Below are 22,773 nucleotides of genomic sequence, written 5' to 3' on the forward strand. Positions count from 1 at the left end.
GTTTCTTGAATTAACAATGTATATATAATCAGTTTTTGATTTGTGACTCTCCAATATATAAACTTACAAAAAATCAGCTTAATTTCTATACTACTGTATTAAATTCTAACATTAATAATATCAGTTCATTGCAAAATTGTTTGATGATTTTACACATCTAAAAAGATTTAGTTAGCTCCTGCATATTATGGTAAAACCTTTTAAAGGATTTAAGGTGGTACCTAACATTACAGGGAGATAACTCTGTAAAGTCAGCTAAACGTTTTTATTACATTGTGTTGTAAAAGAAATATTAAGCTTCTCAATTATCAAAATTGGTGTTTGTCAAATTGCTATAAAACTTTGATAAAATTTTATTAAAATTAAACAAGCCAAATTAATTTCAGTGAAAGATGTTTTTCGTTTTTAAAAATTTAAAATGAATTATAATGTTTACAGTGTCCTATGGTCATTTAATCATTATGGTGATTCATTGTTTGAAAGAGACACTATCTAAAGATGTTGCTGTAGAATTTCACATAAGACGATTTTATCATTCCAAGTTTACCAGGAAATACCATAACAATTTCAAAGGAGAACACCACTTTATTCTGGAAGATAAATGTTAAAGTCCCTTTTTTACAGGTTATTCAAGGAATATTTATATAATGCATTGTGAGTAAACTTAAAATTGAATGTACATTTTGTCATAAACATAGTTTATTTTTGCATCAAATATGCCTCAAGAGCGCTTTATAAGTTCTTAGGTAACAGAAAATTTTACCCACAAAAGGTGTAACATTTTTGTTGTTGAAAATTTTTGGCTTTATAAATGAGTTAATTTTTTCTTATCTAGAAGACCCTATAACTTGCAAAACCAAGCACTATTTCACTTGAGACATAAAAATGTGAATAAAATAATAAAGAAAGTTCATTACCTGAACAAAAATTACATGAGGAAAACAAATATCGTTGGTTAGTATTTATAATTTATCATATCATTAATAACATATTGAAATCACTGATTCTACTTAAGATTTACGGGTTGACAAAAAGTGCATTCATTGTCTCTTCTTTTATTAATGTTTTTGAAGATAATATACAGAATTTAAAATTACCTATTTGTCTAAATATTTCATCATTTTATCAATTTGAAATAAACAAGAATTTATCATTAGTTAATAATCAGCCAAGTAGTAAATATCTATAAATGCGCCATATAAGAGACCCTGAGCACTTTAAAAAATGTGATCTTGAACTTCATAAAATAACTGTTATGATCTTGAACTTCATAAAATATCTGTCATGATCTTTAACTTCATCACATATCTTCTTTCATCCATCTTGACATTCACACCAATATAAATAACAATATTTCTTAATAAAACTTCTTTGCTTGTGCTTCTTTATTTGACCTGTAAAACAAGATGGAAATTATATAATAAAACAGTTCCAAGGTTCATGTATAATTTTGAATTTTACAATGAAAATTACTTTATTTATGAATTTTACGGTAAAATAAATCAAAGTTTTACTTGGACCCAGTTTAAACATTGTTCACTTTTCCTTTAAATTCAAGGTTAAGGGTCTTCCTATCCCTAATAGTGAAACTGAAAATGACCACTTGCAAAGTAGATTGATAAAGAGTACTTTGTATAATGAAATCTGGGAAATTTTTCATGCAAATACTGTTACAGCTAGATAGGATTTTGATGGTTTGAAAAGTTCTACAATCAATATGTTTTGATCTTATTACAAATTTGAGTATATAATCCAGCTGAAATAAGACTCATAGTCTAATATTATTTTTTTGTAGACAATAAAATATTTGCAGATCTGTCCCCAGACAAGAAACAAGCATATATATTTTTAGGCCTTATCATTTTTCTTAACCCACTTTATCCATTTTTATCAACGAAACCCTACTTATCATATTTTCTTTGTTTAATTTCTTAAATAAGTAATAATCAATTAAAAATACTTACCTATAAACCATATATGCTATTAATAATACAAATTGTGCTATTATTGAAACAAAAAATAACGTTGGTGTTATACAGGACACTGCTAATGGTGGAGGACAGGCGACACCTCCAGCTGACTAAAAATAGAAAAATAAAATTAATCAACAATTTAGTCAAACTTTATTATCATCCTTTATTATGAAGAATAGTATTAACTTCTAACTATTTTTACTTTATTAAATCTGTCAGTGTAAACAATTAATTATAGCAATTAAAAAAAAAAAAAAATCTGCTAAGAGCACCTGGGATCACCCTGAATTATTGCTGGGGGTTAAGTTGCTTAGTCTTTAATTTTCTATGTTGCGATTTGTGTACTATTGTTTGTTGGTCTTTTTCTTTTTTTGTAGCCATGGTGTTGTCAGTCTTTGTTTTTTACTAATGAGTTTAAATGTCCCTCTGGCATCTTGTGCCTCTCTTTTATCATTGCAATCTGCAGAATCTAGAACTGTGAGTGAACTCACAAAAAGATGCTTCCCTTTGAAATAATATATTGAAAGTAGTAAATTTGATTATCTCCCCTTTTACCTTTTGGTCTGGGATTATTTCCCTTCATGCATATCCTCATATTCTTGTTTCCTATGGAAAATTGTCGAAGCTTAATGGTTTTTTTTTTCAAAATCTGTCATGTAAGAAGTGGATTTAATTGCAAAAATCTGGGAATGAAAATTGACCACTGGTCTAAACAGAACATCGTCACATCTATTCAAATATATTCTGCATATTGTTTCATTTCATTAGTACCTTCTTTATTTATGATAAAACACTATAAATATAAAGTACATTGTACAATTCATCGTTTCAGAATATAATGCATTCTGGGTAATATTTTCAAAAGCCTACACCAAAACGTTGTGATTGGTTTAAAGCGTACTTAACAATGGAAATTCGACCAATGATGTAACATTATTTTCATTTTGGTGTATGAACAATGAGATTACCACAGTCCTTAAGATTCTGAAAAGGAGAATTTTAGTGGCATTTTCTTACCTGTGGCCTATTAACTAAATTAACTACATCTTGTCTGACATATTTCATATGTTCCTGTAACTCTGATATAGCTTGTTGTGTATGTTGTGGGATGCCACCACCTCCGCCACCGCTTGCAGCGCCACCTCCCTGGCCCATGTTCTGTTGTATAACATTGGCTCTATTTTGTATATCGTTTAATAATTGTCTGAAAAAGACATACATATTAATTAAGTTCATGAATTATGCATTGCAGTTTGTAATCTAGACAATTTTAGTTTTGTAATCTATATTTTAGTTTTGTGATTTGTTGTCTTATTGATGTATTACCTTCCAATAATATTTATTAACCCTTTCACCGATTGCTGCCCAGACAGAAGCTACTCTGAGACGATGGCTTCCCTGGCTACTTTTACTCAAGTGGGAGACCTTCATAATAAATGTCAATAAAAACTTGTTTATAGTTATTTGTGTGTTTATTTCATTCACTAACACCATGTTCACAGTTTTGTTCATGTTTTGATAATTTTTTCTTCATAAAATATTCAAATTTTCAAATTTTCGGCATTATCTTGGTGAAATTCTCAAAATTCTGCTCTAAGACCCCAAATCGTAATTTTTTAACCCAAAACGGCAAAATTTTGAAAAATTTTATGAGGCTGTACAAATTCCTCATACTGAACGATGTCCATTCCAAGTGTTTTGTATATAAAACGACATTTTATGTCAAAAAAGTATACTAGTTTGGCTTCAATTCTTCCATATTCTTTCAAAAAAAATATTCCCTCATTTCAAATTCTCGTTAATTCCGTAAATTTCGTCTGATTTTGACACGGTTTTCAACAAACGGAAGCGCCATGTTTACACTTTCATCCGGGTATTCATCAAAGAAAGATAACTCATGTTTGCACTGTTTTGAGCGGGAAATATAAAAGAGGTATTCCGATCCCGGTAAAACGGGACTCATCGTCAGCTGTCTGAAGCGTGAAGCTTGACAACTAAAGTGAATGGGTATATGTGATACCTGAAAAGCACTTTGACCGAAAAATAATTTAAAGTTTGAGTATACAAAATATGGACAGATAAAGAGAAACAACATAACTATGTAAAAAAGATACTGTGGATTCAGTGCTCTTCCTTGGTTAACAATTTTCATTGGTTTTGTTGGTAGAGACAAACTACAAGTTGAATGTTTTCGTCAGGCTTTTATGGTAAATCCGCAAAAAACAATATACACAACAAAAATAGGATTTTTCTACAATTGAAAAACATTTTTATCCTACAGGCTTTTATGACAAATCCAACAAAAACAATTCAGAACAGAAATAAGACTTTTTTTTAACAAATGACGTATATTTGTTTTTACGAAAAATAAATGAATTCACAGTATTCTAAGATGTGGAAGAGATGGATTTATATTAGTTTTTCCAAACTGGTTTCCAAATCCCATATTGTTATATTTTATTCTTTCAATTTTTCATTAATAAATACTGTTTAAACTAAGATGTGGTAAAAATGCAATAAATGTTTTTAATCTAACCTCATTTCTCGAGTACTCTGCATTAATTCATTTTGATTATTCATAACTCTATCTACTTCATGCCTCTTTATAGTATCTAACATTGGAACACCTCCTCCTCCTCCCATCTGCTGCAATAGAAAGAAATTTTAATTTTTTTTTTAGATAAAACATATCTTCTGATTTACTGAAAGTGTTTTATTTATCAGCTCAAAGACATACTTTTGGCATGTGACCATGACGTCACCAAGGTTTTTTCCTCCAAAATTTACTCCTTAAAAATGAAAATTAGAATTAAATTATAAGGAATGACTGTAATATTTTGTATGGCTATTCGAAAGAACCACATTTATTATTTTATTTCTTCATAGACAGAAAAAATATTACTGTTATTCCTTCCAATAATTTATATATTTTTTTTGTATAGTATTTCCAAGCTTGCTGTTCGGTGTGAGCCAATGATCCATGTTGAAGACTGTACTTTGACTTACAATGATTTACTTTTTACAAATTGTTACTTGGATGGAACTTATGTTATTGGAACTTATACCACTTCTATGTATTGTAAACCAACTTATATTCACAAACAATTTTATTTTCATGACTTTTGCAGGAAGAAAATGCAAAAAAATTAAATTGTTGTAACTAAGTATGTAAAATTTGAGTCTCTTCTCATAAAAATACATTAACAAATAGGAAAACCACTAAAAAAATAAATTGCACCTAAGTAGGCATAGATTGAATTCTATCATTGTTTAGGAAAATGCCAATTAACTATATTTTGGTGAAGGCTTTTGAAAAATTACACATAATGCATTAGATACTGAAATTGTAAATCTAATTTGAGGTGATGAAAGTAAATAAAGTCTAGATTACATTTTTTTTTATAGATAATTCAGATAAATCTTTGTTTAGATCCTTTGATTTTCTATGAAAAAAAAATTATGCACCACTAACCTGTTGAGCACCACCTTGTGGAGCTTGTACAGCACCCCCTGTCGACAACTGACTGACTCTTGTGAGAACCATTTCCTGTCTCCCTAATAACTCGTCTAATGTTTTTCTCAGTTCTTTAACAGCATGGTGGATAGAATTCTGTCCTTCAAATATCATCCTTAATTCTCTCTCACCCTGATTATCAAACTAAAAACAAAAGAAAAAAATATATATAAATCTAAGATATTCAAAATATATTTATAGATATTTTAAGTCATAATAAACGAGTGACCGGTGAAAAATAATGTTATTCCAATACTTGAACCAATGCATACAAACATCATAAACTAAGTCTTCTGTGCACGATTTTATCATTTTTTTCGCATAAATTACATATAATCGTCATTTTTTTTTCTCAATCCGTCAGTGTTGTTGAGAAAATATGGCAGGTAAAGTTCGTGTTTTGAAGCCGAAGTTTAACGATTGTCACCTGTTTGTCCACAATCAACAAAAAAGCATGGATGTTAAGCACGTGTTAAACATGTACAATCAGATAATAGTTTATTTTATGGACAAACGTGTGTATTGCAATCACTGGATTTTTACGAGATGGATCACGCTGAGGTCACTTTGCCTTACGGAAACTATGTTTGGGAATTGCTTCCTGGCAGGAAGCAATTAAAATAAAGTAAACTTCTTCTAAATATGAACAAACTAAGAATTTTCTTCAGAAAAAAGTATATTTACATAAGTTTTATAATGAAAACTATCCATTGAGTTATAAAAAACATATGCATTATATTTTTAATTTGAGGTTTCTTATGACTTTAACAGAATGGATAAACATTATTTGACAATAAACAACTTTTATGCAATTCGTTTGTAACAATCATTTTCATTGGACCATGATAAATATTTTGAAGGGGTAAATTCCAGGTTCTACCAGTCCGATACTATGAAAGCCACCATTTTGAACCCAACTTTTTAGGGAATATAATTTCTCACAAAATAAACATGGAAGTCACATTTTATGCTTCAAAATGTTTTTTTTTGTCAATGTTGAAACCATTCTGAAGTAAGGGCTGTTCCAGAAATTACTATGTACCCCCAGGGAAAGCATTTTTTAAATTTTATATGGGTGGTTGTATTTGTAATACCAAATCTAAAGGGAGTGTTGTTTTAATTTATTTTTATATCTGTGGGTGGTCGGGGTTTAAAAAAAAGTGCCGTCCCTGGATGTGACATAAAATTTTCTGGAATAGCCCTAATTATCGACCTAGATATCTTTATATTTACCTCTCCTTCATAATCTTGACGAACTTTGTCTGGATGGGCTTGATTAAAGCTGAAAATAAACAATACTTAAAATATGACAATTACTACTACAGTGAAGCCTGAAAAACGGAATCCTGTATAAACTGAAAACCTAACATGCTCGTAAGCACTGTCATATCAAATAATGTGCATTGTGAACCTGACAAGACAGAACATCCGCCAAAACCAAACAGAATCTTAAGTCCCGAAGAGGTTCGGTTTAAAGAGGTTTACTGTATATTCTTTGTATAGTTCACTCAAATTATAAAGTTGTAAATCCCAACAATTTTCATTCATCTCCAACTCAAAGAAGCAGAAATTGCAATGTATATTTAAATCAAAAACAGATTTTTAAAATTGTCCCAGACATTGCCTATAAAACTTTTGATATTTGTATAGCCGTTACTTCAGATAAATGGATGGTTGTTTAATGTCCAGTTACAAATTAAATTTATACATAATAATGTGATAAAAAAATAAACCCTGCTTTGTACTAGACTGATACACTGAACCAGATTTTTAATGTGTAAGTTTGACGATGAACTGAGATCAAACAAAACACACCCTGATAGATAATAAAAGCAAGAATGTGTCCATAGTACACCAATGCCCCACTCGCACTATCATTTTTTTTAATGTTCAGTGGAATGTGAAATTGGCATTAAAACTTTAATGTGGCATTCAAATTAGAAAGATCACATCACAGGGAACATGTGTACTAAGTTTCAAGTTGATTGGACTTTAACAAAAACTATCTTGACCAAAAACCTTTAACCTGAAGCGGAACTGATGGACGAATGAATAGACGGACCAGAAAACATAATGGCCCTCTATTATCGTACGTGGTGCATAAGGGCTATTCCAGAAAAAAATGTTTGGGGGGGTTGGAAGGCAGTTTTTGTTAGCACCCGCCACCAAGACAATTGTAATTGAGAACTATAGTGCATTATAGTGTGAAAAGTTGTGCTGATACCCATCACCCATTTATTATTATATAATGTGCCTTCCAACCCCCCCCATACATTTTTTTCTGGAATAGTCCTAAAATAAAACAATTGTCTGTCTGAAAAGTGTGAAGAAATAGAGAAATAAGTGTACTTACTCTTGTTTATTTTTTTCTAATTCTTTGTAATAGGTATCAAACTCGTTCTCATATTTTTGTCTTTCTTGTTCAGAAACTTGTGTCTTTGCTGCCTATGTAAAGAACATTAATCTATTAATAACCTTTTCTTGCCAGTTAAAACTTAGTTGATACAGAAAATAAGCATTTATAGATATATATCAATCAAGATGATTGGACTTCAACTTAAGCCTTTTTCAACTGATTTTTATAGTTCGTTCTTATGTTGTACTGTTATACCACTGTCCCAGGTTAGGGGGGAGGGTTGGGATCCAACTAACATGTTAAACCCTGCCACATTTTTTATGTATGTGCCTGTCCCAAGTCAGGAGCCTGTAATTCAGTGGTTGTTGTTTGTTTATGTGTTACATATTTGTTTTTCATTCATTTTTTATTTAAATAAGGCTGTTAGTTTTCTCGTTTGAATTGTTTTACATTGTCATATCAAGGCCTTTTATAGCTGACTATGCAGTATGGGCTTTGCTCATTGTTGGAGGCCGGACGGTGACCTATAATTGTAAATGTCTGTGTCATTTTGGTCTCTTGTGAACAGTTGTCTCATTGGCGATTATACCACATCTTCTTTTTTATATTAGCTAAAACTACCTTGACCAAAAAATTTAACCTGAAGCAGGACAGACGTAGAGAAGGACAAACTGAAAAAATAGGAACTTCTTATCCTTCTGGAGCACTTGATCTCACCCAGAATTTTGAGAAGGTTAATATAGTTCAATTGTGTTCTGTGTAATCTTTTGTTATTGTTATTCGTCTCTTTCTGTCGATTTTCTTTTAACCATAGTGTTGAATGTTTTCATTTGAATTATAATTTTTATAAACCTTTGGTATTTTCTCTTCTTTTGTATATATTGATAAAAAATTCCATATGTATTAAAACTGTTAATACCTGATACAAAGAGGATATGATAACTTTAATTTATAATGTAAAGATTAATTACCAGTTGATCGCCATCATGTAGAGAATGGGTTAGGAATGCAAGGACATCATGGTCGTCTAAAAAAGTAAAAAAATCAATTGAAACACAAAAAAGGAAAAATTTAAGCAAGAAAAAAGTATTTCAAAAAGCAAATAAATCATTTATATATCATCATTTCCAAAAGAATTAGAACAAATGTTTTTTTTTTCTGAAAGAATAATAAAATAAGTTAATCACATTTGTAGCAAAAATAAGGTATTAACTATGTATCATTAAAAAAAATTGCCATTCTTTTTCCAAAATAACTTTCCTTATCTTTCATGAGCTAAATAAGTAATATTTACATAAGATATATATACCGCATATATTTTTTTTTATTTTACATAAAATCCCTTTGTGACACAAAGAACTTTTTTTAACACATGAGCCGGGTCGGATAGAAATTGAGCTTATGCAAATAAATATCAATGCGTCTGTTTACCTATTTCTGGTTGATTAAATCTCTACGGAAAGTGATCGAAAGTCTGTAATAGTGTAACTGTTAGAAAATTTAATTGTTATATAAAGAACCCTACAAAACAGACTAAAATTCATCTTTCATATCATATTTGAATGTTCCAAAATTGTTCAAAGGTTTATACATGCATACATGCACTTGCATAAGGTAAATTTCTATCCGATGCATCTCACATAATATCACTTTTTACACACAATGCCTTTATCTGAACTTACCAGCTAGTCCACCTGTGGCAGCAGATATTCCAAAATATCCACCTTTAGGTAAATCTACATTCTCTTGTCGTAAACATAACTCAAAATCATCTTTGTTATTAGTTAGACCAGTGTTGATGAAAACCTAAAGAACACAGAATACAAGGTTATTTATAATATCTAAATTCTGATCATACAAGTCATAGGTAATACTTATACAATTAAATATGTCAGATTTTTATTTTATTGTCTCCCCTTAATCTTCTCCAAAACTTTACTTAAATCAAATGATATCTATAATATCTAAATTATGTTCATACAAGTCAGGGGTAAAACTTATTATACAAGTCATCATTTATTTACTAGACAATGAAATTAATATTTACTGGTATAATTACATTTGTAGGTTATTTTTGCTTTTATAAGTTTTGAATTATCTCCCTTTAATCTTCAAAAGTTTTCATTAGGGTTATTCCAGAAAAAATGTATGGGGGGTTGGAAGGCACATTGTATTAATAATACATGGGTGATGGGTATCAGAGCTACTTTTCACACTACAATGCACTATAATTCTCAATTACAATTGTCTTTGTGGTGGGTGCTGGCAAAAACTGCCTTCCAACCTCCCCATTCATTTTTTTCTGGAATAGCCCTTATACAAGTTATTGTTTTTACAACCCATGAAATTCTCAAGTTTTGGAAGGTAAAACATGCCAAAGCAGAATTGATCTGGTTTGCTTATTAATTGTTAATCTGCAGAGTTCAATCTTTTATTTCTAAGAAATAAAGCAAATAAATATTTTTAGTAACTAGACAGTCAATTAAAATAAAGACATTGTTTTCGATTCTATGAGAGCAGTAATAGGATTATCAATGTATCCTTTTTGAAGATAAAGAAAATTTCATGACATCAAACAATGTACATACTGTCAGTATTCTATTGTAATATTCCACTTTAACTCTGACAGGGTAAGGCTTGTTTCTGAAATCTCTCATACACCCTCCTATCTGTTGTTGAGAACCATCACTGTAATATATAAATACATGTTACTGTAGATTCATTCATTTTTGTGGGTACAAATTTTCATGGATTGCGGAAAATTTGCCATTTTTCGTGGACTTAATTTAATGTTCATGTTTTTCATCATTTTTTTTCATGTGTTAAGTTTTCACATGACTTTGTATTCATGTTTTTCATGTGTTAAGTTTTCACATGACTTCATATTCATGTTTTTCATGTGTTAAGTTTTCACATGACTTTGTATTCATGTTTTTCATGTGTTAAGTTTTCACATGACTTCATATTCATGTTTTTCATGTGTTAAGTTTTCACATGACTTTGTATTCATGTTTTTCCTGTGTTTGCTTTCACACTAAACAAATGTATGTTTCCCAATTTGCATGATATGGTTGACACATAACTAAGATGCATGTTTTTCTGTCTTAGTTTTTACATGAATAATTTGCATGCATTTTTCCTGTGAAAGTTTTCACTTAAGTAATGGGCATGTTTTTCATGTGTAGTTTTCACATGACTAATCTCCATTCATTATTTCCTGTAAAAGTTTTCTTAGATGACCACTGAATGTGAATGTTTTTCATGTGTAGTTTTCACACAACTTAATGTTAATGTTTTTCATGCATTATTTGGACATAATATTTACCTCTGATGATCATACTGTTTAGTTCCATCATTTACCATAGCCATAACATAAGGATTGTTGTGCTGAAAAAAAATATCATACTCATTATAACTTATTATATGAAATAAAGTTTTGGGTTTTAGGCAACAGTTTCGTTGACAGATTTTATTTTTACAATTAAACGTCTGAATATGAATTATTATTTGTGACAAATTTCAATATATCAGGTACTGTTGATTCAATTATATTAATGTTTACTAAATTCATGGTGATTTTTTATTTCCTGCTTTTTTAGTTTTTTTTAATTCAAAATTTGAAATTCCATTAATATTTATTTCAGTTCATGGTTTACTCATGATTCATAATCTTCTATAAAAGCATGAAAAACAAAACATTGATCAACTTGCTTGCTAGGTTTGCTTGGTTGTTTGCAAACAATAGATAGGCGGAGTTTCAGTCTGTTTTTATATTTACTGGGATTTGATTGGACAATAAGAATTGACATGAAATGAATTTAATGTTTATTGTCCAATCATATTCCAGTAAATAGTACACACACTGAAATAGACTACCCACCTGTTGTTTACAAACATCCAAACAAATATAGCAAGCAAGTTAATCAATTGTTTGTTTTGCATGCTTTAAAAGAAGAACTGTAATGGGTAGTATACATGTATATGTGTGCATCAATTAGTAGAAAATAATATTTAGATAAGATCACCCCTATAGTTTGCCAAAGAACAAATGCATTTTCACATGAGATGTCAGAAATAAATTTATTATCTAAACACTCATTATGAATTAAATGAATGATGAAGGTAATTAACTAGAAATATAAGTTAAGACCATTGAAGAGTATTAGAAACTTCTATTGATATTCACCTGTCCATCATTATCGAATGAGTCCATGAAGACACCAAGTCCATTCCACATATCTGTACTACCATACACGGTTCCTTCCTGACTCTTTTGTGTAGTATACCACACAGCCTGTAAAATATCATGTCAATAGCATTAAGTTATGTCATATTTGTGGAATTATATCGACTTAATGATAAATGATTGAGGTTTAATTTTTCAGCCTTTGCAACTCTGACAGATACTACAAATCTGTTGACTGGCATGCATGCTGTGAATTTCTTGTCAAATCTACACGTCACTTGCATTAGTAAAATGAATATATTCTTGATGGCAGTTTTTACCAAATGGGTTTTGCATTGTTTTACATTGTGTTATCAGGGCCTTTTATAGCTGACTATGCGGTATGGGCTTTGCTCATTGTTGAAGGCTGTACACTGCAGTCTTCACGACGAGTGACAGCCCAGGCTGGTAAAATTGCTCTCGGGCCTGTAAAAATCAGACCTACAGGCCAACAGAATCTAACTAGAAAATTTAGAGCTGCGGGCCTGTAGATTTAGCAGTTCAGCGTGAAGAATGTGTACAGTAACCTATAGTTGTTAATGTCTGTGTCATTTTGGTATTTTGTGGATAGCTGTCTCATTGGCAATTATACCATATCTTCTTTTTTATATTTGAACTCTGGCACAAGCACAAAAATCAGTATATCATTATTTTTTTTTTTACATTTAAACAGCATGAAATTTACACATTTAATTATTTAACATATATTTATATGAATCTTTCAATATATCAATTGTTATCTTAATTTCAACATACCAATCCATCAGCACCAATTCTTCCTCTACCGGTCACTTTAAAAACACACTCAACTGACCACTGGTCAAAAGTGATTGGGTTTTTTGTCCATGCCCATCCTGTTGAAAAGAAAAAGAACAATGGATGGGATTTAAGACATATAGACATAGCCTAGAATGAACATTAAATCTTTGCATCACCATTTCCTGGTGAAAAAAATCACCTAATGAACTCAACTTGTTTACTATCAGAAAGAAGGGTTCAGGTGAAACAGTCATTGAAGATTAAGCAACTGATTCAATAACTACTATAAATCTATATAGGAATAGACCTAAAAGATTCTTGTGCAATGCTCATTTATACAAGCATGTATGAAACAAAAAACAACACATGTATAAAGGAATTAGCCACAAAAATGTTTCTGCCTCTCTTTTTACAACTAATTTAATGATTACTGTTCATCTATTTGGTTCTGGATTATCAGCAAATCTGAAACAGGGGCTATAACAGCATAAAAGTTTCTATTCTTCAAAATAATTTACGTCTTTTTTTTAAATTTGAAAAATAAAAAGCTGAGATACATGTATACAGATTTATCGTATAAAAAAAATCCTTTGATCTTACTGACTGATAATTTTCATTCTTATCCCAGTAGAGTGATATTTAAAATTATCTCTAGAAACTAAGTGCACACATGCCGTTGTCAATGTAATTAAGAATGTCGTCATAGGTAAAATAGCAATAATCTATAAATATAGAATACTTCAAATTAATTTTCTATGCATAAAATAGTGAAGTTTGAAAATTAAGCATCAGGTACATACCTTTGTAACAAATTTTACAATATATGCATGTAGTATTTTATTGGGAAACTAATTATAAGCTAAGAACTTCGATGTAAATTTTAACTTTTTAACATGAATAATATTTTCATAACATATGTTACAACAAAATCAGCTTAATGCTTGAGTACTTATGAAAAGTGTAACACCTGAATAATTTTTCCTCAATTGAAAAGAAATATGTTGTGATTAACACATGATTATACAAAACATAATCAATTTCATATAATATATTCAACATATGGGCAGTTTATCGCAATAAAGTACATTTTCCCAGTCTTTCACACGCGAAAGTGACCCTTTTCAAGTTACGTAACTAATTCTTGGTTTTCGTTCAATGTATAAGGTCACATTTAGGTGTGTTAAGAAATAGTTTATACATGTACATGTATGCTTATGGCAAAAAAAAAATACATATATTGTTCAGCAGTTGTTTAGGATTACCTGACAGTCTGATTTGATCACAAGACTAATATTGGTGTCACAAAAAATAAAAAAGAAATGTTGACCTACCTACCTTCATGACCATACATGTACGTTGAACAGACATTTTTTTTTGGCCCAAGTGTTATTTTTTTTAGTTCAGATTTCATTTTCTATTGTGATACTTTTCAAGTACCACTAATGCTTTTATAAAATCCAGACTTGAATACTGATTGTTACCATGGTAATCTTACCCTTCTTGCTACGCAGTGATGGTGTTATTCTGATGTTGTCTGCACTTGCAATGGCATCTGAAAAAAAGTTTAATACAATTTTTATTTTGGTCGTTCAAAGGGAAATAACTCAAAATAGTTTTGCTAAAGATGAATTTTAGAAACGATATTTAATTACAGCAGGGCATTCTAAAATATGATGGAAAAGGGCCAGGGCTCACACTACTTAAGAATTATAGGGAGAAGTGACTTCTCTCTTTGAAACTGATAGGGAGAAGTGGTGAGATTTGAAAGAGAAGTGCTCATTCGCGCGGTGCGCTACAATGTTTGGATTTTACAATAGTATAAAGAGCCATATGTAAATAATGTTCTTATTATGTTGTTCAATTCATATGAGTAAAAAATTACAATTAAAGTAACATTTGAAATTAAAAGTTGTTTAAGTTTTACTAAGGTTCTTGTGAGAACCTACCAACTAAATATCTAGCACTAAAAAAAAAAAATTTATTTTAAAAAATGTGAAGAAATTATAATATATCAATTACAATTTAATTAAAAATTATCTTGTGTATGAAATTCAGTGTTTCTCATAAAAAAAAATATAAAAGTTATTAAGCTGGGCCATAATATATTGATATTAGTATAATAGTCTCAGAGTTAAGCAACTTTAATCAATAGTTTGAAACAATCCATAAAAAATATAGGGAATTATATACACCAATGAATTAGATGTAACCAAAAGTCTCTTAATGCGTGGGGAATGCGTAAATTTGCCCTTTGGGATCAATATTCTTCTGTCAGCTGTTCCGTCCGAGCGTCCGTAGTAATTATTGTAAAAGTACGGATTTCGGTCATAGCTGGTCTGGTTCAGATCCGTAGTTTAGAAATAGGTCAATGGCGGACGAATGCAAGAAAATTTACAAAAATAAACGATGTTTGACAAGTTATTTGGAAAGGAACATGACGGTTTTAATGCAATAAATGGATTAAACATTTACTGGAGGCAACTTTTATCACGTTTAAATGAAGTAACAAACTTATTTTGCCGTCGAAATTTAGGTTGATGTACGTTTTCGAGTAACAAGCACTGGAACTTGCGCAAGTTGCGGAAATGCACGAAGTGATAAAAAGTTGTATTTTTATCAAATAACCTGCTACACACTGCGAAGACAATGCTTCAACCTCTTTTCTAAAGATAATGAATCGTTTATGTCTGAATTTCTTTAATTTTCAGTAAAAAATTGATGTTTCATCACCTTGGTAAAAATTGAAATGTCCGATGACGGAAGCGACTGAAAGCGACAATCGTCAAGAACAGGGCTACTTGTTTTCGCTTTTGGTAGTCGGGGAAAGCCAAGTGACGGTCGGGAAGGCGACTTCTTCGCCCAAGTCGCCTGGTAGCGTGAGCCCTGAAGGGCACGACACCAAATTACAATATTATGCATATTCATTAATGTATATAAACCTACATTTTACAGACAAGAACTATTTGGCCCCCTACTAGTTTCCATCTTTTAACAGACATATCAGTTACATGTACATGAACAAATGTATGTCAATAATCTAACTAATTTTGTTTAAACCAAAAAAAAATTCTATGTACATTTTTTTTTACATTGCTAACACATCAACCATTCATCTTTTGTTACGACTAAATAACATGAATAATTTTCGGATACTATCAAAGCCTTTCTCTGAATCCCAATTTGGAGATTTCTCCCTTACATGATAGTAGCATTCTTTAAATTTTATTTGTTTTCTACTGCATCCCTAAATACTTACTTCATTTACTTAGTTAGAATGCTTGGTTCTCATTCATGTTTGTGTCATTGGGATTTTTTAAATGTGATAAATACAAAAAATAAAATCTTTCAAAGTTTGCATGCTCTATTATTTAATATCCCTCTTATTCCAAATATGCAAAGTACAGATTTTCTGATTGTTGAAGGCCAAACTTGACCTGTTTTTGTTTAAATATTTTGTTCTTACAATGTATGTCTTATTTAATTTTCTTATATAATATTCAAGTACAGTGTTACTGATGAAAAAAAAATCAACTTTAACAGGTAACAAACACAGGGAATAATCTTGGATACGAAGCGACAAGTCCAGACATGTTTGAAATTCATTAAATCTCACAGGCCAACTAGACAAGTCCCCATTAATTAACAGTAAAAAAAATTCCTTGTTATTATCAGAAACCTTACAAAGACTGTCAGACATGCAAAGTAACTACTGAAAAACATTTCAAATTTAACAGGTAACAAGTACCGCATGTACATGTACATAATCTTGGCTTCGAAGTAACAGGTCCTTAGAGCATTTTGAAGATCATTAAATCTAACAGGCCAGCTTAACAAGTCCTCATTCATTAACGTCCAAAATAAAGGAGATTGTATTGTGATTTGCAAGTTGTGTATGTAATCAAAAATGGTGATCTACATAGAAAATGAAGATTTTAAACTCACCAAGAACTGGTAGTGTCAATGATTAAATTATCATCAGGCAAAATAAAATAGTATGTGTGGTTCAGTTACATCTAAAAAATAATTAGAGTAGGTAGGTAGGGATTTGTTTTTACTTTTTGTTTTTTTACATTGCCCATGTTGCCAGAGTCTTACGTATACTCTATGGGAGCAACATTCTGACTTTAACAGTGCTTAATGCAAAATGACAAAAAATCATGAGGGTAGGAAGGGTAACTGAAAACCACACATACATTTTATTCGGCTTCATTAAAAAAATAACTTCGCTGCTCTTTGATTTAACATGCAAACCAATTGAACAGGAAACTGAATGATTGCTCGAGTTATAACTTTATACATGTTAGATATAATATAACAATGATTTGCTTTGTTGGGTTGTTGCATTAGTCAGCTGTCAGATTTTTGTTCAATTTTTGTTATTTAATATAAGTTGCCTGTAGATTTAGGAGTGGGAAAAAAACCCAGAATTCTTGTAACTACGACCATTAACTGATTACCATTACCCACAATCACAAACACCCTTTCAGCAAACCCTGGATCCTCCCATGAATATGGACATACTCTATCCTTGTCTAACGAGTTCTAGTTTAAGAAGACTATATTATCATGATTATGACACCACGATTTCCATTGAAAAAGCATGTGTAAAGAACGAAAACATATGACCTGACCATAATATCGACATTAACACTATCTAGGAATCTGTGACACTTGAAGTCATGATGAAAACAACAATCAAATTTCCTTTGTAGCATCAGACATTTGCTGATATATCAAAATTTTACAGTAATAGTAATCTTTGTGATATCTACATTGTAGTTATCAGGTTATGGCGGACAAATTATAGATAAGGTGTATTTGTCTTTTCATGTTTTTAAATTTTATCCTTATTCATGATCATTCATGACCATGTGTAATGTATGCATGATTGTTTAATAATACAAAATCAATTTCATAGAATTTTCGAGTTGGGTTTTGCACTTTTTCATAACATATAAACTTACTGAATGTAGTTTTTAAATAAGGTAAAAGTTCCAAATCCAAAACATATTTTTAAAATGATTTACTTCTGCAATTCAATTTTGCAATTAGGAAAATAGACTATATATTACAATATATTTCTAATAAACCATATTGTAGATCGCGGTAAGTTAAAAGAAATATTTGTACGAATTTAAAATTTCATGCAAAAAAATGTAAACACGGACCATATGTTGACCGGTTAGTTACACGTGTACCAAACTGCCAACCAAAACACGCCGAATATCAACTCCTTACCTCCGCCGTATTCCCAGAAAGGGATGCTATTATCACTTTGCACTAGATGTGGTCCTTTAAAACTGTATTTGTACTCAAATCTAGGCTTCAAATTCGCTGCATTTATGACAAAACAAAATAAAAACAACAGAAACAGTCGTGCAACCATCCTGACAGCTGGCTTTCGTTTTACGGAAGTTATCTAATTGCGCCCTCTACTGGCAAAGGGGAACAACTGGAAGTTAATCTTATTTGACATACAAACCAATCAATCATAAAAATGACAGAATAGTGCTTCAAGCTGAAAGCATTAAAGAAATTAATATGTTTTGTATTAACTCTAAGGCATTGTCAAATGTTAAATGAACTGTTTTTCAGTTGCTCTTTTCAGATTTAAAATTTATTTAAAAAAAACCCATGCACAATGCAACACTGAATTACACAATGCAACAATTGAATATCAACTTAACATGCTTAAGTTTGATGCCCATATTTCTAACATTTGTAAAAAGGCATAAAGACAATTACATGTACTTAAACGTATTAGTAAACATTTAACAAAATTAGGTAGACTTACTATATATTATTCATGTAATGTCAAATTTTAATTATTGTCCTGTAATATGGCACTTCTGTGGTGATTGTAATACCAGAAAAATAGAGAAAATACAGGAGCGTGCCCTAAGATTTGAAGATTATTGTAGCACTTACCAACAACTGTTAATTAAATCAAAATTACCAAGTTTAGAAATCAGAAGAATTAGAAAGATAGCAATAGAGGTAATACAATTATTAATAAACAATGTCCATTATATCTACATGAACTTATTGAAATTAAAAAATGCAATTACTCTTTTAGAAATAAAAACAGCAGATGTTCCCAGGGTATGGACAACTACCCATGGAACGAACTGCCAAATAAGATGAGGGAAGAAATGCCATTGGGTCAGTTTAAAAGTTTGGTTGGTAATTGGGAGGACAGTTCGTGTCAGTGTTCCTCCTGCAGATCTCAATGAGCTGTATATCAGTTTTTTTTATTTATCTTGTATATTCGGCTTTTAAATTTTTAGGCAACTTTTTTTAAATTGTGTTCTTAATGCTTGAATTACTTTTAGTGCTTTATAATAGCTATTGGATGAATGTTAGTTTATCTGCATTTTATGTTTGCTTCAATTGTTCTTATTAATTGCTCTGCTTGATAACATTATTTATTGTGCATGATGTGCTTTATGTTTTATGTATTGTGCTTGTCTTTTATGTATGTCGGATAAAAGCTCTACAGAGCTTATGTTGTATTGTTATATGTATAACCCACTTATCTTTTTAACTTAATTGATAATATACAGAAGAAGAAAACTGTATTTTATATATGAGAATGTCACATTGACAGTTATATGTTTGTGGTCTCTTAACATAAAAAGAAATTAATATGAGTTAACAGTCGTAGAATAAAAATTATATTTCGGTCATTTCACTACATATGTATACAACTTTTAAATATTAATCTGGTTTAACAGGTTTAACAAACATCGGTTGTGAGTTAAAAATAAAAATAATCATTAAACTCTATATTAATCGGACCTCAAATATGTTTTAAAACCTTTTGTGATTAGAAAGAATAGGGGAACTTGGCGCTTTTTACCCAAGACTGTACTACATATCGAGGTACATATATCATGTATATGCAATTGACACATTTTATGATAATGTTGATTTAATTTTCCAAACAAATTGTTATCTTATAAATTAACAAAGAGACGCGGTTGTTTTTTTAAACGGGCAACTGATGACACTTATTTTAAAACCAGTTAAATTTTAAAGGATTATTTTAATTTCATCAAAACTGATACTTTAAGTCTTATTATTTTCTTGTCAATGCAAATAAGTTAATCATGTTCGTTATGAATACCGTTATGTTCGGGTTGACACCTCCGTTTTCGGACTCCCCTCCCTTGAAAGTGAGCTGCGAGGTTACAGTTCGACTGAGGTTTGAGGGAGATGGGCAAGGGGATCCAATAATAATTAAACAGCAAATGGATTTGGCTTGAAACAGATGGAATTGAAGTGGAATAAAAACAAAAAAACAGTAGGACCAATGCCGAGTATATTTTATTACAATCCATTTACTATTCTATGAGCATGTATTGAAAGCTATCCAGTTATGTTTTACTCGATGCAGGATTCTATTTTTTTGTTATGTATTATATTACGTTTTCAGCATTTATTTTTGAACTTTTAAGAAACCTCACACGTTCCTGTAATTTAAACAGTGTTACGTACTTTTGATGGTCCTTTGGATTCTGTTGACAGTTTTCTACTCATTACACTACACTTGCGCGTAACGTTTTTCTATTCAATTTTATGGTCGTTTAGTCTGAGCGTTTAGTACACCTGTATGCAAATATATTTGCTGCAACTCATTTAAATATAAAAAAAGAAGATGTGGTATGATTGTCAATAAGACCCCGTTCACACTAGCATTTTTGTATCGTTCTAATTTGAATCGATCTAAATAGAACCAGTTAGCGTTCACATTATCTTTACTCCGAACGATCTCTATCGGTCTAATCTGAACCACTGCTTTCACACTACAATTAAAAACGCAATCGATCTGACCTAATTAACCATAAAACTGTAAACATTGTGTATAAATAGAAAATAATTAATAAAATGTATGTGTTAATACACTGATACACATACTTGACAAAAAATGGACGAAGTTATTGTTTCTGTTGAATGTCAAGTTCAAATATTTATACTTGTGTTCTTCCAGTTTTATTCATTTTAAAGCAAACAAGTGTAGCAAGGAAGTTGCATAATGAAGAAATGCTGCGGTTCATAAAAAGAAAAAAAAAAACAACAACAGCAAAACAAAAGACAAAGATTTCGTCAATATATGCTCCGGCGAAGAAAACTTTTTTTCCGTTTCTTTGCACTTGTCTGTACCCAAAGGTCTGTCCACAGAGGAATATGGGTAAAACAAAGAACTACTGATTTATACCGGGATGTTATGAATTGGACACCAAATGACTGGTATGAAAATATACGTATGTCTCAACAATCGGAAGTGCCATCACTCTGTAATTTTACAAGCTGTTGTATATTACAACTATAGATTTACTAACATAAATGTTGGACATGCAGGGAAGCATCATGATGCGCATGTTCTTCGTGAATTATCGGTGTTTCTAAAAGCAAGTGCTGGTGAGCTATTACCCAATTAGACTGAAAATTTAGACCTTGTTGAAGTTCCACCTTTTATAATTCGAGATCCTGCCTATCCGTTACTAACATGGCTGATTAAAGCGTATCCCGGAAACAATTTATCCCAGGAACAAAAAGTTTTTAACTATCGTTTAAGTAGGGCTAGAATGACCGTCGAATGTGCTTTTGGTAGACTCAAAAGTAGATGGCGTTGTCTCATAAAAATAATGGACAAGGAACTGTACAGTGTGTCGGGGATTGCTAAAGCCTGTTGCACTTTACATAACATTTGTGAAGTGCACGGGGACTTTTTTTAATGAAAATTGGCTTGAAGATATCGACGACAATGTTAATGTGCCAGCAAATCGTCATGACGACAATGCAAATACTGATGCTAAACAAATACGAAAAGCCATTACTAACTTGCTCAAGGATAATTACAACAATCAGTTATTGAAAGCAGTTGTATTCAAAGCTCACATGTCGTCTATATATTAGTATCAATAAACTTAACGTCACATATTTGTCACTGATCTAAAATGAACTCGATCAAACATTAATCAATTACTGTAATCATATTTTTTCAGAAAGACTAATGCACAATAAATTCTTTATTAAAAATTATCATGGGAAAATATTAGTATTACTTTTCTTTTTAAATGAGTAAGATAATTGCCTTCCTATGAACATCAGCATTCCATTTGATTTCTCACATTCTTTAAAACATCAGATGTCTGATAATTGCCCATGGTTGATGCTTGCATTGGCTGCATTTCAGTGTAATGTTGATTCAGAGGACTTGCATTAATTTGTGGAGGCGGTGATGGAGCTTGTTCATTTTCAGTGTTGTGCAGTTGATACTGATGTCTCAAATTAATAGGCGGTGGTTGAGCTTGTTCCTTTTCAGTGTAGTGCGGTTGATACTGATGTCTCAACTTAATAGGCGGTGGTGGAGCTTGTTCCTTTTCAATGTAGTGTGGTTGATACTGGTGATTTAAGTTATTAGGCGGAGTCGGAGCTTGTTGCATTCTCATTAAATTCATCTGCATTTGCATAAGGTTTGCCATGAATTATCGGTCAGCATTCCTTTGTCTATCCTCTCTATCTGCCTCTTCCCTTCTTCTTTTTTTCCCTGCTCTGTGTCTAATTTCAAACGTTTTTCCCCAAACTCCCAAAACTATTTTTCTGATGTTTTCTCCATTTCCAAAAATTACTGCATAATTTCAGCTGGGTCTTGTTTTTTCGTTTTGTTGTTTTCATTCATGTTCCTAAAAATTGAAATAGAGGGTAAACATGTGCTAGTATGCAAACGTAGTTTAGATTGCATTATCTCAACAATGATTTTTAACGTTTTTAAACAAGAGGCTTTCAAGAGCCTGAATCGCTCACCCGTATTTCAGAGGAGAAGATTTTCAAATGTTAGCAACTTTGATGAACAAATTGTGTAAAATTGTCTGTAAAGGGCAATAACTCCTTAAGGGGTCAATAAACAATTTTGGTCATTTGACTTTTTTGTAGATCTTAC

At 31.0% G+C, this 22,773-nt stretch overlaps 1 protein-coding gene across 2 annotated transcripts; it reads right to left on the reverse strand.

Annotated features, from left to right (window-relative positions):
* Positions 1-395: 395 nt before the first annotated feature.
* Positions 396-18,262, reverse strand: LOC139495841 (protein ERGIC-53-like). Of its 2 annotated transcripts, none has more exons than XM_071284239.1 (15): positions 18,066-18,262; positions 14,323-14,379; positions 12,825-12,922; positions 12,030-12,137; positions 11,169-11,230; positions 10,432-10,531; positions 9,526-9,649; positions 8,815-8,870; positions 7,841-7,932; positions 6,721-6,769; positions 5,446-5,631; positions 4,510-4,619; positions 2,991-3,177; positions 1,965-2,080; positions 396-1,394 (listed from the first exon to the last, which is right to left on the reverse strand). In XM_071284239.1, exons 1-15 carry the CDS (start codon positions 18,211-18,213, stop codon positions 1,358-1,360), a joined length of 1,530 nt encoding a protein of 509 aa, XP_071140340.1. In that variant the 5' UTR covers positions 18,214-18,262; the 3' UTR covers positions 396-1,357. The 2 variants fall into 2 exon arrangements, with proteins under 2 accessions (XP_071140340.1, XP_071140341.1); XM_071284240.1 differs by having other exon boundaries at positions 4,510-4,616; positions 18,066-18,256.
* Between the last annotated feature and the right edge of the window lie 4,511 nt (positions 18,263-22,773).

The sequence above is a fragment of the Mytilus edulis genome, chromosome 11, assembly GCF_963676685.1.
Source record: "Mytilus edulis chromosome 11, xbMytEdul2.2, whole genome shotgun sequence".
Lineage (NCBI taxonomy): Eukaryota > Metazoa > Mollusca > Bivalvia > Mytilida > Mytilidae > Mytilus > Mytilus edulis.